Here is a 14,925-nt window from a genome sequence, read left to right on the forward strand (position 1 = left end):
CACCCAAATCCTAATTAAAAAAAAAAAAAAAAAAAATTACGTTAATTGACATAAGTCAGACACAAAAGGACAATTATTATATAAAATATCTAGAATAAGCAAATTCAAAGAGACAAAAAGGAGATTTGTGGTTATACTGGACTGGGGAAGAGAAGAATGTGGTTATTGCTTAATGGTTACAGAATTTGAGTGAGGGGTAATGAAAAATTTTAGAAATAGAAAGAGGTGATAGTTGTACAACATTATAAATATAATTAATATCACTGAATTAGATATTTAAAAATAGTTGAAGTGGTAAATTTTATGTTATATTACCAACAAAACAAAACAACAATAACAAAAAAAAAAAAAAAAAGGATATATGTTAACTGCTATATACTATCTTGGCAATTTTTCTGTGGGCCTAAAAGTATTGTAAAAAAATTTTTTTAATTATTTAAAAAATGAAAGAAGCATTAGCAAGTCAAGAATTAAATTAGATTTGGTCACTGTAAAGGATGATTTGAGAATGGAACCTAATGATTTCTGATGGTATGAAGATTAAATTGTTTCAATAGTCTAAGCAAGGTGGTAAAAAGGCACAAGAAAACAGGCCCAATTTGAGAGATTCTGAAATAGCTAGAATTTAATGCACAAATGAATGCACATGTGTGTCTGAATGAGCATGCATGTGTATTTATGGGCATATCTTCTAGAATTTCTTACTTTAATGCTAGAGCAAAGTTTTTTCTTTTTCTGCTCCCCTCATCCCTTTCTTTGGTGGGGTAACAGGTATTGGAAAAACCCACCCCACTGCCAATAACTTGATTCCTACTCATAATGACCCCATTGGACAGAGCAGAACTGCCCTGTAGGGTTTCCAAGGCTATAAATATTTACAGAAGCAGATTGCTTCATCCTTCTCTTGTGGAGCAGCTGGTAGATTTAAACTGCCAACCTTTCAGTTACCAGCCAAATGCCTTAACCACTGTTGCCACCAGAGAAGCAGAGAGAGAAAATAAGGAGTTCAAAAAAATCATGTTAGATTTTAAATACTTTTGTGGCATCCTACAAAATCCACAGAATTGAGAATGAAAAGACTTCTGGCCTCTATTATTAGGAAATTATTAAAGATGTTACTAAGATGTTTCAGTTACATGATAACTAAGATTTTCTCGGGGGGAGGGTGAGTGGAAGTTTAAGTAGGGAGAAAGGGAATTTATTACTTCATATTCAGGTGCCTGATATATACCAGGATTGCATTAGTACTTAGGATTCAGTGGTGAGGAAGATGAAAGAGGTGCATTGAACCTAGTTATGTTTGGGAGAGGTGAGTATCAAGAAAATAACACCTAAACTGAGGTCTAAAGGATAAGGAGGAATTAGGTGAGAGTACAAGACTGACTTGGAGAGACTGGGAAGCAAGAGACAGTATGACCCCTTCGTGAAAGTGGGAACTTTTTTTTTTAAATAGTCCACATAAGAGCTGTAGGTGATCTTGACTATAGTGATAGAAATAGCAATGGACAGAAGTAGATGGATTTTAAGAGTATTTAGGAAGTTAACCTGGATTTTGAATGACTAAAGAAAAAGGCAGGAGGTAGAAAAGATAAAGGGAGTTAAAAAGTCCAAGATATCTGGGTTGGACAAATGCATAGCACCACTCACTAGGACAGGATCAAGTTTAGGAGAAAATGATGTGTTCCATTTCAAATAGGTTGGGTTTGAGGTACCTATGAGACACTCAAGTGGTGCTTGTCTCTATTATTGTAAGCCTCTTATTTCCTAATGATATTCTTATTATTTACAAATAATTTTACTTTTTAAATCAATTTGAACATATACATTTCAGAAAGCCTAGAGTTTATGAATAGCTTTTCTTTACTATATAAAGAATAACAAATATTCTAACTCACAGAAAAGATTCCACTAACTAGTATTATTCTATTAAGGAATAATAAGATAGAAAGACTGACTAAAATTTAAATGCTGTTTCATTTTTCCACATATCTCTATAGCCAGTGAAAATTATGAGGAAGATGGCTCTCCTTTTTTTAAAATAATTTATTTTTGTTGTTGTTAAAAATGTTAAAAACAGCAGAACATACACCAATTCAACAATTTCTACACATACAATTCAGTGCCACTGATTACATTTTTTTGATTTGTTCAACCATTCTCACCCTCCTTTTCTGAGTTGTTCTTCCCCCATTAATATAAACTCTCTGGGTTTCCTATCTAATTTTCCAAATTGCTGTTGTCAATTTGATCTCATGTAGACAGTTATTAAACGAGCACAATGCTCTGGTAAACATTCTTTACTAGTTAAGCTCAGTAATTGTATGGATTCAAGTACACTTCAGGGGATATTTTTGGTTTAAGGTTTAAAGATTATCTCAGGGCAACAGTTTCAGGGGTTCATCCAGCCTCCACAGTTCCAGAATATCTGGATTCCATGAGAATTTGAAATTCTGTTCTAAATTTCCCCCTTTTTTTGATCAGGATTCTTCCATAGATCAAAATGTTCAGTAATGGTAGCTGGCACCATCCTGGCCTTCTGGTCTTCTGGCAAAGGAGGCAGTTGTCCCTGAAGGCTATTAGCCACACATTCCATATCCTCCTCCTATTCCTGACTCTTCTTGTTCCTCTGTTACTCTAGGCAAATAGACACCAATTGTTGTACCTTAGATAGTGGCCTGCAAACTTTTAACATCCCAGGCCTTACACAAAAGACTAAGAGGTAGTGCAGAAGTGCTAGATACATTATTAGGCCAAACAACTGGGATGTCCCATAAAACCATGACCCTAAGCTGCCAAATAAGGAACCAAATTTCATAATGTGTTTGGTTGTACGTGTTGTTGTTGTTGTTAGGTGTTGAGTCAGCTCTGACTCATAGTGACCCTACATACAACAGAACAAAACACCACCTGGTCCTGTGCCATCCTCACAATCCTCACTGTGCTTGAGCCCATCACTGCAGCCACTGTGTCAACCAATCTCGTTGAGATTACCCTCTTCTTCACTGACCCTCTACTTTACCAAGCAAGATATCCTTCTGTAGGGAATGGTCCCTTCTGACAATATGGCCAAAATAGGTGAGACAAAGTCTGGCCATTCTTGCTTCCAAGGAGCATTCTGGCTGCACTTCTTCCAGGACAGATTTGTTCATTCCTTTGGCAATCCGTGGTATTTTCAGTATTCTTTGCCAATACCACAACTCAAAAGCATCAACTCTTCTTCACTCTTCCTTATTCACTGTCCAGCTTTCACATGCTTATGAGGCAACTGAAAATACCATGGTTTGGGTTAGGTGCACCTTAGTCTTCAAAGTGACATTTTTGCTCTTCAACACTTTCAAAAGGTATTTTCAGCAGAATTGCCCAGTGCAGTATGACAACTGATTGTCACGCTGCTTCCATAGGTGTAGGATTCAAGTAAAATGAAATCCCCAAGAACTTCAATCTTTTCTGTTTATATCATTATGTTGTTTATTTGTCCAGCTGTGAGGATTTCTGTTTTATGTTAAGGTGTAATCCATACTGAAGACTGTAGTCTTTGATCTTCATCAGTAAGTGCTTCAAGTCAACTTCACTATCAGTAATCAAGGTTGTATCTTCTGCACATTACAGGTTGTTAATGGTTCGTCCTCTAATCTTGATGCTGCACTCTTCATACAGTCTAGCTTCTCAGATTATCTGCTCAGCATACAGATTGAATAAGTATGGTGAAAGGATACAACCCTAACACATTCCCTTCCTGGATTTAAACCGTGAGGTATCTCCTTGTTCTGTTTGAATGACAGCCTCCTGGTCTATGTACAGATTGCTCATGAGCACCATTAAGTGTTCTGGAATTTCCATTCTTCTCAATGTTATCTATAATTTGTTATGATCCACACAGTCAAATACCTTTACACAGTCAATAAAACACAAATAAACATCTTTTTGGTATTCTTTGCTTTCACCCAAGATCCATCTGACATCAGCAATGATACACCTCATCACATGTTCTCTTCTGAATCCAGCTGGCATTTTTGGAAGTTCCTTGTCAATACACTGCTGCAACCATTTTTAAATTATCTTCAGCATAATTTTTGTGTGTGTGATATTAATGATACTGTTTGATAATTTCCACATTTTGTTATATCACCTTTCTTTGGAATGGGCACAAATATAATTTCTTCCAGTTAGTTGGCCTCTAGCCCTGTATCCGTTTTTTGAAACATCTCAATGGGTATCATCAATTCCTGGAGCCGTTTTTCATCAATTCCTTGAGTGTATATAATTCCTTCAGCCAATTCCTTCAGTGGATGTATAGATGTATATAAGTAGCCTCAAATGCTACTCTCTCTCTCTCTCTTTTTCCCCATTGTAGTAAATATATCTATCACATAACTTTTGGAAGATGGCTCTTCCAAAAGTGATAGATATATTTACTACTTTCCTCTTTAGCACTTGAGACAGAAGATCAGGTTATTCTTAACCTTTTCCTTTTGTTTGTGGTAACTAGTCTTTTCTGGTTTTCTACTATCTCTTTTGATTATTGCTTCTAGAGCTCCTTCATTAAGTATTACTTGTAAGATCAGAACATATGCATGTTCTCCTGGGGTCTATTAACAGCCACCATAAATGGAAATATTCTCTGTTTAGCTAATGTACTGACAATAAAAGGATTACCTCATCACACATAGATAAGCTACTAGCCTATATTAACCTCATTGTAATTTTTTTGTATTAAACATAACTAAAAACTTACATGACACATTTGATTTAGAAATTCAGTATGATCTTGAATTTTATTTAATGTTTAGCATTTGGCCTAGATCCCTATATTTTAAATTCATTTTGTGTACTAACAAAAACAAGGAATACTCGTAATACTCTGAAATAAATTTTGTAGCATCAATAAAGAGCCTTAAAGAATTCAAACTGACTCCTGTTAAAATTAAAGAGCTTTGGTGGTGTAGTGCCTAAGTCATTTGACTGCTAACCAGAAGGCTGGCGGTTCAAACCCACCAGCCACTCCATGAAAGGAAGATGGGGCATTCTATTTCCATAAAGATTTACCACCTCAGAAACACAATGGGGGTCACTATGAGTCAGCATCAACTTGGATGGCAGTTTTCTTTTTTTTTTATTCTGAGAAGCCAATGGGGGTTCAAACAGCTGACCTCTCGTTTAGCAGCAAGCATTTAACCACTTCACTACAAGGGCTCCTCAGTATATAATAGTTGATCAAATATTTGCTGATTGAGTGATAAATCATATTATCACAAAAAATTCTAACAAGGAAACAAATTAGGTTATATTTATATGTAGTGATTTCTTCCCCTACTTACCTAATTACTATTATTAACAATGCCCTTAAGTTTAGTGAACTTACTATGAGCCACAGATTGTAATGCATGCTTTATACACATTCTTTAATTCAGTGGTCCCAACAATATTGAAGAAGACATTATCTCCAGTTTACAGAAAAAAAGAAAGGGGCTAAATCTCTTGCCAAAGGTTACAGTAATTGGCACAACCTATATCTGATTCTAAGGAGCCCTGATGGCACACTGGTTAAGCTGCTCCACCAAAAGAACAATGTGGCAGTCGGCTCCTATAAAGATTTACAGCCTTGGAAACCCTATGGGGCAGTTCTACTCTGTCCTATAGGGTTCTATCAGTGAAAATTGACTCAATGACAATGAGGTTTTTTTTTTTTTGCTTTTATAGCTGATTCTAGAAAATGTTTACATTTTATGTGCCTGACAACTAATGAATCTAATCTAATCTCATATCTACCAGCCACTCTTGGAAGGAAAATGGGGCAATCTACTTCAGTAGTGATATTGCCTCGGAAACTCAAGGAGCGGTCGCTATGAGTCGGGTTTGACTCGATGGCACATAACAACAACAACAACAATCTCATATCTATCTACTAGCCACAGTAAAGAGAATCTTGAATGAGCTTTCCTTAAATCCAACTGCCCCATGTTTAGGCAAAGTTATAACTTCTTAAGCACAATCAACCACCCTGCTGGACCTGTAGGCTTGGGACCTTGGTCGCAGGGGACATCAAGCTCAACTGGCATAACATACTACACAAAAACATTGTTCTACATCCCACTTTGATGAGTAGTGACTAAATCATAAGAAAGACCAGATTTATTGGTCTGATGGGACCTGGAGAGACCCCCAAGACTATGACCCCTAATTATCCTTCAGGTCTGAAACTGAACTCACTCTTGTGTCTTCCAGCCAAACAACAGATAGGCATACAGGGTGAATATTTACATCAGGTAGATACACTCCTTAAAATGATCAATCATGGGAGAACAGAAGGGCAGTATTTGCACAGAGAAAGAGCTCATGGGGCAGGAATGCATAGGAAGGAAGGACACAGGGAGAGGTAACTACAGGGAGGAAGTGGGAAGACAGCTATTTCATTGTGGGGAAATGCAGTCAATGTCATGAAAGAAAATGTGTATGAATTACTGTATGGAAGATCAATTTGCTCTTCTAACTTTCACCCAAATCACAATAAAAATTACATAAATCTATTGTATCAACGAAAGTGGTCAATGAGGTGAGTCAACAAAAATATGAGGAAAGTAACAACCTACATATTTACAAAACTAATTCAATAAAGAAATGTAATAAAATCACAATTCACTTGAAAGAAATCAAAGAAACTAACTTACCAAAATTAACTTTTTCTTGACTCTTCATTGTTAGAATATCTGCAATCTCATGTCGCATCTCTTCAATAGGCTTAATTTTTTTTTTAATGAAGAAAGCAAACTCATAAGTTTTATATTCTTACACATTAATTAGATTGTCCAAGATGAAAATATTAAAATCATAGTGATTAAGATATCATGTTTAAAAAATAAGACAGTAGTTCTTCAACCATGCCTCTCAGAATACTTACTGTTGCCATTAAAATTACAGAACAACTGTCCCAATTTATAGAATAAAAATGAACTTAAGGGATAGAATTTTGTAAGTTTAAAATTTTTTCCCCATAATTTTAGTTAAACTATTTTTGTTGCCAGATCCAGACAAAATAAAAAGAACAAGTAGTAAATTACCTTTCTTAAAACCAAAAACCACACTTACTACCATCGAGTCAATTCTGAATCATAGTGACCCTACAGAACAGAGAACTGCTCCACAGGGTTTGCAAGGCTGTAATCTTTAAGGAAGGAGCTCTGGTAGCATAGTGCCTAAGGCACCTGACTGGTAACCAGAAGGCTGGCGGTTCAAACCCACCAGCCACTCCTTGGAAGGAAGGTTGGGCAATCCTACTTCCGTAGTGATACTGCCTCGGAAACCCAAGGAGGGGTCGCTATGAGTCGGGGCCGACTCGATGGCAAATAACAACAACAACAATCTTTAAGGAAGCATTCTCCCACAGAGTGCTGGTGAGTTTGAACCACTGACTAACTTTCTGGTTAGCAGCCAAGTACTTAACCACTGCACCACCAGGGCACAAACTACAGCTTAGGGAGGTCTAATTTTGTTCCCACTGTGCCACCAGGGCTCTCTAAGTTACAATTCTTAATAAATAGTAATTTTAATATTAAACTTAATTTAACATTAAGTTTAATATCTTCTTTTCTCTACATTTAGGTTGGTAATTATATATTTGTTTCAAGTGCTTTTAAATGCATCTCTGAATAGCTTACAAATGACCAGCCCAACATAGTACACTCATTCAAAACTATATTAAGTGTCCATTCTATGCATACATTATAAACATTACTGTGTTCCTCTAAGCTACCATGCCTGCTAATGCAACATATACAAGACATATGTTATTAAAAGGCAACTCTGGCTCACAGTCTTAGTTTCCCAACTTCCTCCTGAACTTCTCACTCATCCTGCTTTTAATTTTCTTTGCTAATGTTAATCTTTGTTTTCCAGTTTCTGCTGGTGTCACAACTTTCTCTTTATATTACTGCTTTTTATGTGCAACCTTTACACAAATTTAGCAACCAAACTACGCTGCCCTAAACTATCTTGATAATCTTCCCTATAGTGTGCAATATACCAGGAATCTGACACTGACTTCCAGGTGGGATCTTGTCAAATATAACCACCCTTCAGCATAGCATTTTACATATAACAGCTAGCCACTGAGAAAATGTATGCTAACTATTTCAGTTTTGCTTTAGATGAAAAGTCAAATAATATGTTGGCTTTGTTAGACTAGAGTGAATACTTTTCTTAAGAAAAGGCTAAAAGGAAGGAAAAAAACCTCTATGCAAATAATTTCTAAGAAAGAGCACATCCTTTAGAAACGTATTCATAAAAAGAAACATAATTTAGGAACATCTGCCCAAAAACAAAAATAGAAAAATCAATCAGGCAAAAAAAATCTCAGGATACAGTTTATTCTATACCAAGGGTTTTTGTACCAACAGGCAAGAAAAAGGGAGAGATTATGGTAACAAACTGTGATGGCAATAATGTTAGAAAAAACAATTCACTGTTACTTTCATAATATGTGTGCAGGAAGGGAAATACTATGCATTAATATGAGTACAGGGCTCAAGGATACTCCTAAAGTGAAGGAAAGTTCTCGCACAAGCCATCACTTGATAGTGTTCGCTTTATATTCAATAAGCACAATTTTAATATTGAAAATTGCATTTCTTAGCAGATTTCCCAACTAGAAAATTCACAGAATGACACACTGCCCTGAAACATTTCTCAGAGTAAATTTTATTAAATTTACATTTAAGCTTATATCCATTTTCTAATGTCTGACCATCCCTAGTATAAAAAAGCTTTAGAGGCAGAAAAATAGTTTTCCATTATACTATATATATATCCACAATTTTACCAAATTACATTGTGATGTGTTCCAAAACAACTCTGAACCATTTACCTTGTATTAAGGATGAGAAAGTTTTTACCTCACCTGAGCCCCTGCCAGGATGGCCTTCTCATAGATGGCAATAATATTTTCAATAGGACTTGTGATTGGTTCAAGACGTGCAAGGCACACCCAGTACTTAACAAGTTTTGTAGCATCTGGGATATTTTTAATTAGGTCATTCAATGTGACCAGTATTTCTTCTTTTGGGCATCCCTAAAAGAGCAAGACATAAAATGTGTGATATTTTTACCCTTTAAATTATGAACAATTAATGATTAAGAACACTATAATCAAAATCAATGATAAAGACAGGAACAAAAAAATGATATTAAAATATTTATAAAAATATTTGTTATTAAACTCAAAACCACAAAAAAAGACCAGGTTTGGTGGTATGACAGAGCCTAGTGAGACCCCTGAGACTATGGCCCCGAGTTACCCTTCAGGTCTGGAACTGACCTCACTCCTGTGGCTTCCAGCCAAACAATAGACAGGCATATGCAGTGAACGTTTATATTAGGTAGATACATTCCTTGGAGTGATCAATCCTGGGAGAACAGAAGGGTAGTGTTTGCACAGGAAGACAGCTTGGGAGGTTGGAGGGCATGGGAGAGAAGGACACAGGGAAGAGGAAACTACTGAGAGGAAGTGGGAAGAGAGCTGTTACATAATGGGGAATTACAGTCAATGTCATGAAACAAAATGTGTATGAACTGCTGTATAGAAAATGAATATGCTCTGTAAACTTTCACCTATATCACAATAAAATTTTTTAAAAAAATTGTTATTATCGAGACTTCCGATAAGATGGAGGAATAGGCAGACAAGCGACACAGACCCTCTTCAACAAAGAAAAGAAAAACAATTGACAAAGATATAGAAGATAATCCTGGAGCCCTGAGCTTTGGAAGGAACTATGCAGAAGTGGATTAGGCACCAACAACTAGTGGAAAAACCTGAATGAAAACAGTAAATACAGAGACGGTCGGAGCTGTGGACTGTCGGTTATTCTGACAGGACCAACAGCCTGAATATTTCCAAGTGGTGTTGGGACCTGACAATTGACCTAACGATCAACCCTGGTCACCAACAGGTGCAGAGACGACTGAGCTGGTGGCCTATGACTAGGTAGGGTAACAGAAAGGAGGGAGACAACCTGAGCTGTTGACTTTCCACTGTCCAGAGGGTGCAGCCATTTTGATTGTTTACACGTGGCAGCCATCCATTTTGGATATATAAAGTGACCGAGGGCACAGCCATTTTGAATGTTTACAAGTGGAGGCCATTTTAGATAAAGTGACCGAGGGTGCAGCCATTTAGAATGTTTACAAGCGGTGGCCATTTTGGATATTTAAAGTGACCAAGGGCACAGCCATTTTGAATCTTTAAAAGTGGCAACCTTTTTGGATTTTAAAGTGATAGCATTCTCATTTGGATTCCAGGGACCTAAGAATAGGCTCTGTTTGCCAAGGTCGGCAGGGACATACCAGAGGCTGACAACAGGAAAGGAGACAGGTGGTGAGTGTACAAGTGCTGTCAACTAGCTATAAGAGGGGCACAGTACCCTAGCTTGCATAGATAACATACAAACAAAACAAAGAAAACAAAAATCGTGGGCAAGTCACTTCAACATACAATCACCAATTAAATATAAACACAAAAACGTCACAATGCCTCGGAGACAACAGAGCATCACAGTGCACACAAAGAAGCAAGATAAAGCAGGAGAAACAGGGGACCAGGACACAGACTCAAAACACATCCCTGAGCAAGATGCAACACTGGAAGATGCAGATTTTGAATTGGAATTCAAAAGAATTATATTTAGGTATCTTCAACAAATTGAGAGATAGATCAAGGAAAACAGAGAGAAAACCCTAGAACAATTTAAAAGACAGTATGAGAACAAAATGACAAAATAAATGAAAAATTAAAAATGATACAAAATCTACACATAGAAATCCAGAAGATTAATACTAAATTTTTAGAAATAGATAAGACATTGAATGCGCAAAGGAGCAGAATTGAATCAATGGAAGACAGAATTAGGTAGATTGAAGGCAAATACCTGAACACTTCTTTGGAAAGAGATAAATCAGAAAAAAGATCAAAACAAAATGAAGAAAGCCTAAAGTTCATGAGGGATACCATCAAAAGGAATAACCTATGTGTAATCAGAATTCCAGAACAGGAAGAGAAAAATAAAACCACTAAGAAAATGGTTGAAGATTTGTTGGAAGACAATTTTCCTGGTATGATGAAAGATGTGAATATATCCAGTCAGGACGTCCACCGAACCCCAAACAGGATAGACCTCAAAAGAAAATCACCAGGACATATCATCATCAAACTTACCAAAACCAAAGACAAAGAAAGAATCATGAGAGCAGCATGGGAAAAACAAAAAGTTACCTACAAAGGGCAACCAATAAGACTAAGCTCAGATTTCTCAACAGAAACCATTCAGGTGAGAAGACAATGGGATGGTATATATAAAACACTGAAAGAAAAAAATTTCCAACCAAGAATTATGCACCCAGCAAAACTGTCCCTCAAATATGATGGTGAAATTAGGACATTCCGAGAGAAGCAGAGATTAAGGGAATTTGTTAAAACCAGACCAAGCTTACAAGAGATGCTAAAGGGAGTCTTTTGGACAGAGAAGCAACAACAGCCAACAACAATTGACCATTAACACACATGATGATATAAGCCAGAAACCAAGCCTGCTATGGAAGTATCCAAAGTAAATAAGCCTACAAGATTGTAAACAGGGAACCAGAGACATCAATTGACAAATGAGGACAACTACAAACCAAAAAGAGGGGAAAAAATGGTCGTTACAGAACTTGTAGATGGTAGGGAAGTCACGACATCTACAAGATAGAACAGACTGTTCTAAACTTGGGAAGAAAACTATAAATCACAGGGTAACCTCAAAGAAAATTATAAACCTTCACATCAAAAAAGATGACCAGCATAAATGTTCAGCAAATACTAAAACAATAGCAATGAAGGAAGTGATAACACGATTTATAAACAAAACAAGCTCAGCATAGAAAGTTATATGGAACAAAGAAATTGATACCACGAAAAAGTACATAACAAAAAGGAAAGGAACAAATTGATATTTGCCGATAATTACATATCTGGCAAGGGACTTATCTCTAAGATTTACAGCGGAAGAGTGGATGACCAAACTATGGTACATACATATAATGGAATGTTATGCAGCACTAAAGAATAATATAGAGTCTGCAAAACACTGCATAATATGGATGAACCTGGAGGACATTATGCTGAGTGACATAAGTCAATCACAAAAGGACAAATACAGTATTAGTTCGTTACTGTAGAGGGTCAAGGAAAGATTTATATATGGAGGGAAACTTTCTTTGTTGGTTGCCAGGGGTGGAAGGGGAGGGGAGGGAACACTGCAAAAAAAAAAAAAAAGCATTGAACCATGTCACTTTAATTTTGTCTATTTCACTACGCTACCAGTATTAGGTAGCAGAAAATAAAATACTAGTTTAGATATATGTTATTAAAAAATGACTGGCACTTTACTTTTAATGTTTACCCTCTTAATATATTATGGGATTCCATTTGTTAATTCATAATAACGGGAACAAATACTTAATGAACATGCTTGAAGGAATTATTTAAAAACAGCAGTATCAAAGTTAAATACGCAAGTTCTGGTGGCGCAGTGCCTGAGACAACTGACTGCTAACCAGAAGGCTGGTGGTTCAAACCCACCAGCTGCTTCTTAGAGGGAAGATGGGGCAATCTACTGCTGTAGTGACACCACCTCAGAAACTCAAGGAGGGGTTGCTATGAGTCACAATCAACTCAACCTCAGTGAGTTTGGTTTTTGGTTCTAGGGTTTCCAAGGCTATAATCTTTACAGAAGCAGACTGCCACATCTTTCTTTCCTGGAGCACCTGGTAGGTTCAAATCACTGACCCTTCCATTAGTAGCAAAGTGCTTAATCACTGTGTCAACCGAGCTCTTTCAGTTAAAGGCAAATGAGGAACAGTCTTACAATGTTAAATCATCCAAATAATACTGACATAACTTAGAAGATAAACAAGACAATTTAATTTCATTTAAAGGTAATTTGCAAACTATAAGATGCTACACAAATAAATAAAATATACCTCATTAATCAGATTTAGGCATTCAGAAAATGTCTTGTTTACTTTTTCAGTAAATAATCTTTGTTCATCTTCTTCTGCCATAGTAGTCCAGAAGGACCCAAATGGTTTTTCACTTCGTCCTTCAGGCTCAGGCTGGGTAACTACTGAGCTAGGAGGCCTTTTCAGAACCCTTTCTTTGCCAGCTTTCCACTCAGTTGGATGAGCTCTGCAGTTATCAATGGCAGAAAAACATTACTGTGACACTGATGACAGAACATTGTCAAATAAAGAAAAGGCTAAAAAATATTTTAGGTCTTTAAGTAGTTTCACACTAGTAGTAGATCCATAATTTACAAATCTGAAGAAAAAGAAACACTGAACATTTCAAAGTCAATGACATTCTCAAAGACCCTCATGGACACGTTTTAAAATAGAAAGCGTATAAAATAGTTCCCAACTATTATTAAGCTTATATAACTTAGATTACAAAAAACCAACTTGTTAAAACATACCCAAACACAATCTACATTGACTTAAAACTTGCCTGCATGTGCAGAAGACAGTGAACAAGAAAATTCAAGTACATTCAAGGAAATTACAAACCAAATTCACAAATACTACTCTACTGAAAAGGAAGGTAACAGAATGAGAAAAAAATTGTATCTACTCACTTTCTCTGTTCTGTAGTTTCTTTGGGCTGAGCTGATGTATTATTGACATTTGCCTTTACCATAGTATGTCTTCGCTGGTCCATGGTTTTTGACTTTTCTATCAGTTTGGTATTGGAACATGAAGCAGGCCTGGCTACAATTTCAGATGCTATGCTTCTTGATGGTGCCTTATTTTTTTTAATGTCCTGAGAAGAAATGGTTTTGACACTAGATAAGTCTGTTTTTAATTGAAATAATTCTTTTTTACGAGGCCCTTTCCGAATTGTAACATTGGCAGAGGTCCTACTGATGTCTTGTTTCACCATTTCATGGGTGTTATTATGGTGGCTTCTAATAGGAGGTCGTACAAGTTGTCTGTTTTGAGATGTAGTGCTCACAATTTTAGTGGTCATAGTCCTATTTGAGGTGCTATCACTTTGCACTGTTATACTGCTGGTGCTGATAGGCTGAGGCTTGGTGGCATTAGAGAGAGTAGTTGAAAGTTTCTTATTTGCAGCAGAACTTTCATCTTTGACTTGCAGAGGTTTCCTGAACGAATTAATCTTAGATTCAACAATTTTCCCACGGTAAAATCCAAGCACAGGTTTCCTGGGCATCTTCACATCTTGCTTTGGTTTTTCTGTAGATATCAGCTTCTCTTTACTATTTCTTTTAAGTTGAAATGTCTGGTTAAGTAGCATATTTCCAGTTTGGGGATCATCTTTAACTGGTAACAACTGAAGAGGTTGATTATTACCCTCACAATTATGTGTATCAATTGCTATAGATGAGTTGGTTAATTCATTTGGTTTTAAAGTAATACAATATTTTTCCATCATTATATTATTTTTGCTCCATATAGGTCTATGAGCATTTTCTTTATCAGCCTAGAAGAGTCATTTGAGACAAATCAGTATTACAAAATTTATTTATTTCAGAAAGATGTTTTTAAAAAAAAAGGGGGGGCAGGAGGCATTATATATAAGGGCTATGTCCATATCTTACCATTTTTGTTTTATGTTTCAGAACATTTGTCTTTCCTTGGACCTGGTTCTCAGATGTCATCACTCTCCCGTCTCTACTACTTGAAAACATAAAAAATAAAAATTATCTCTGTACCAACTTCCAGTAAGATGGTGGAATAGGCAGATAAGGTACACAGACCCGCTTCAACATAGAAAAAAGAAATCACCTGACAGAGATACAGAAGATAATCCTGGAGCCCTGAGCTTTGAAAGGAAGTATACAGAAGTAGATTAGGCACCGCAGCACTATTTACAATAGC

At 36.4% G+C, this 14,925-nt stretch overlaps 1 protein-coding gene across 1 annotated transcript in view; it reads right to left on the minus strand.

Moving 5' to 3' along the window:
• The window catches only part of LOC103200701 (cytoskeleton-associated protein 2-like), a 26,677-nt gene extending 11,954 nt beyond the window's left edge, over window positions 1-14,723 (minus strand). The window contains exons 1-5 of the mRNA XM_007945252.2: window positions 14,646-14,723; window positions 13,662-14,527; window positions 13,012-13,216; window positions 8,894-9,064; window positions 6,669-6,738 (exon numbers count right to left, since the gene is read on the minus strand). Of these exons, the coding sequence (XP_007943443.2) occupies window positions 6,669-6,738; window positions 8,894-9,064; window positions 13,012-13,216; window positions 13,662-14,527; window positions 14,646-14,705 (1,372 nt within the window). The 5' untranslated portion in view covers window positions 14,706-14,723. The remainder of the gene's footprint in view (window positions 1-6,668; window positions 6,739-8,893; window positions 9,065-13,011; window positions 13,217-13,661; window positions 14,528-14,645) is intronic.
• Window positions 14,724-14,925: the final 202 nt, after the last annotated feature.

This window comes from Orycteropus afer, unplaced genomic scaffold (assembly GCF_000298275.1).
Source record: "Orycteropus afer afer isolate SDZICR_OR568_19922 unplaced genomic scaffold, OryAfe1.0 scaffold00134, whole genome shotgun sequence".
Lineage (NCBI taxonomy): Eukaryota > Metazoa > Chordata > Mammalia > Tubulidentata > Orycteropodidae > Orycteropus > Orycteropus afer.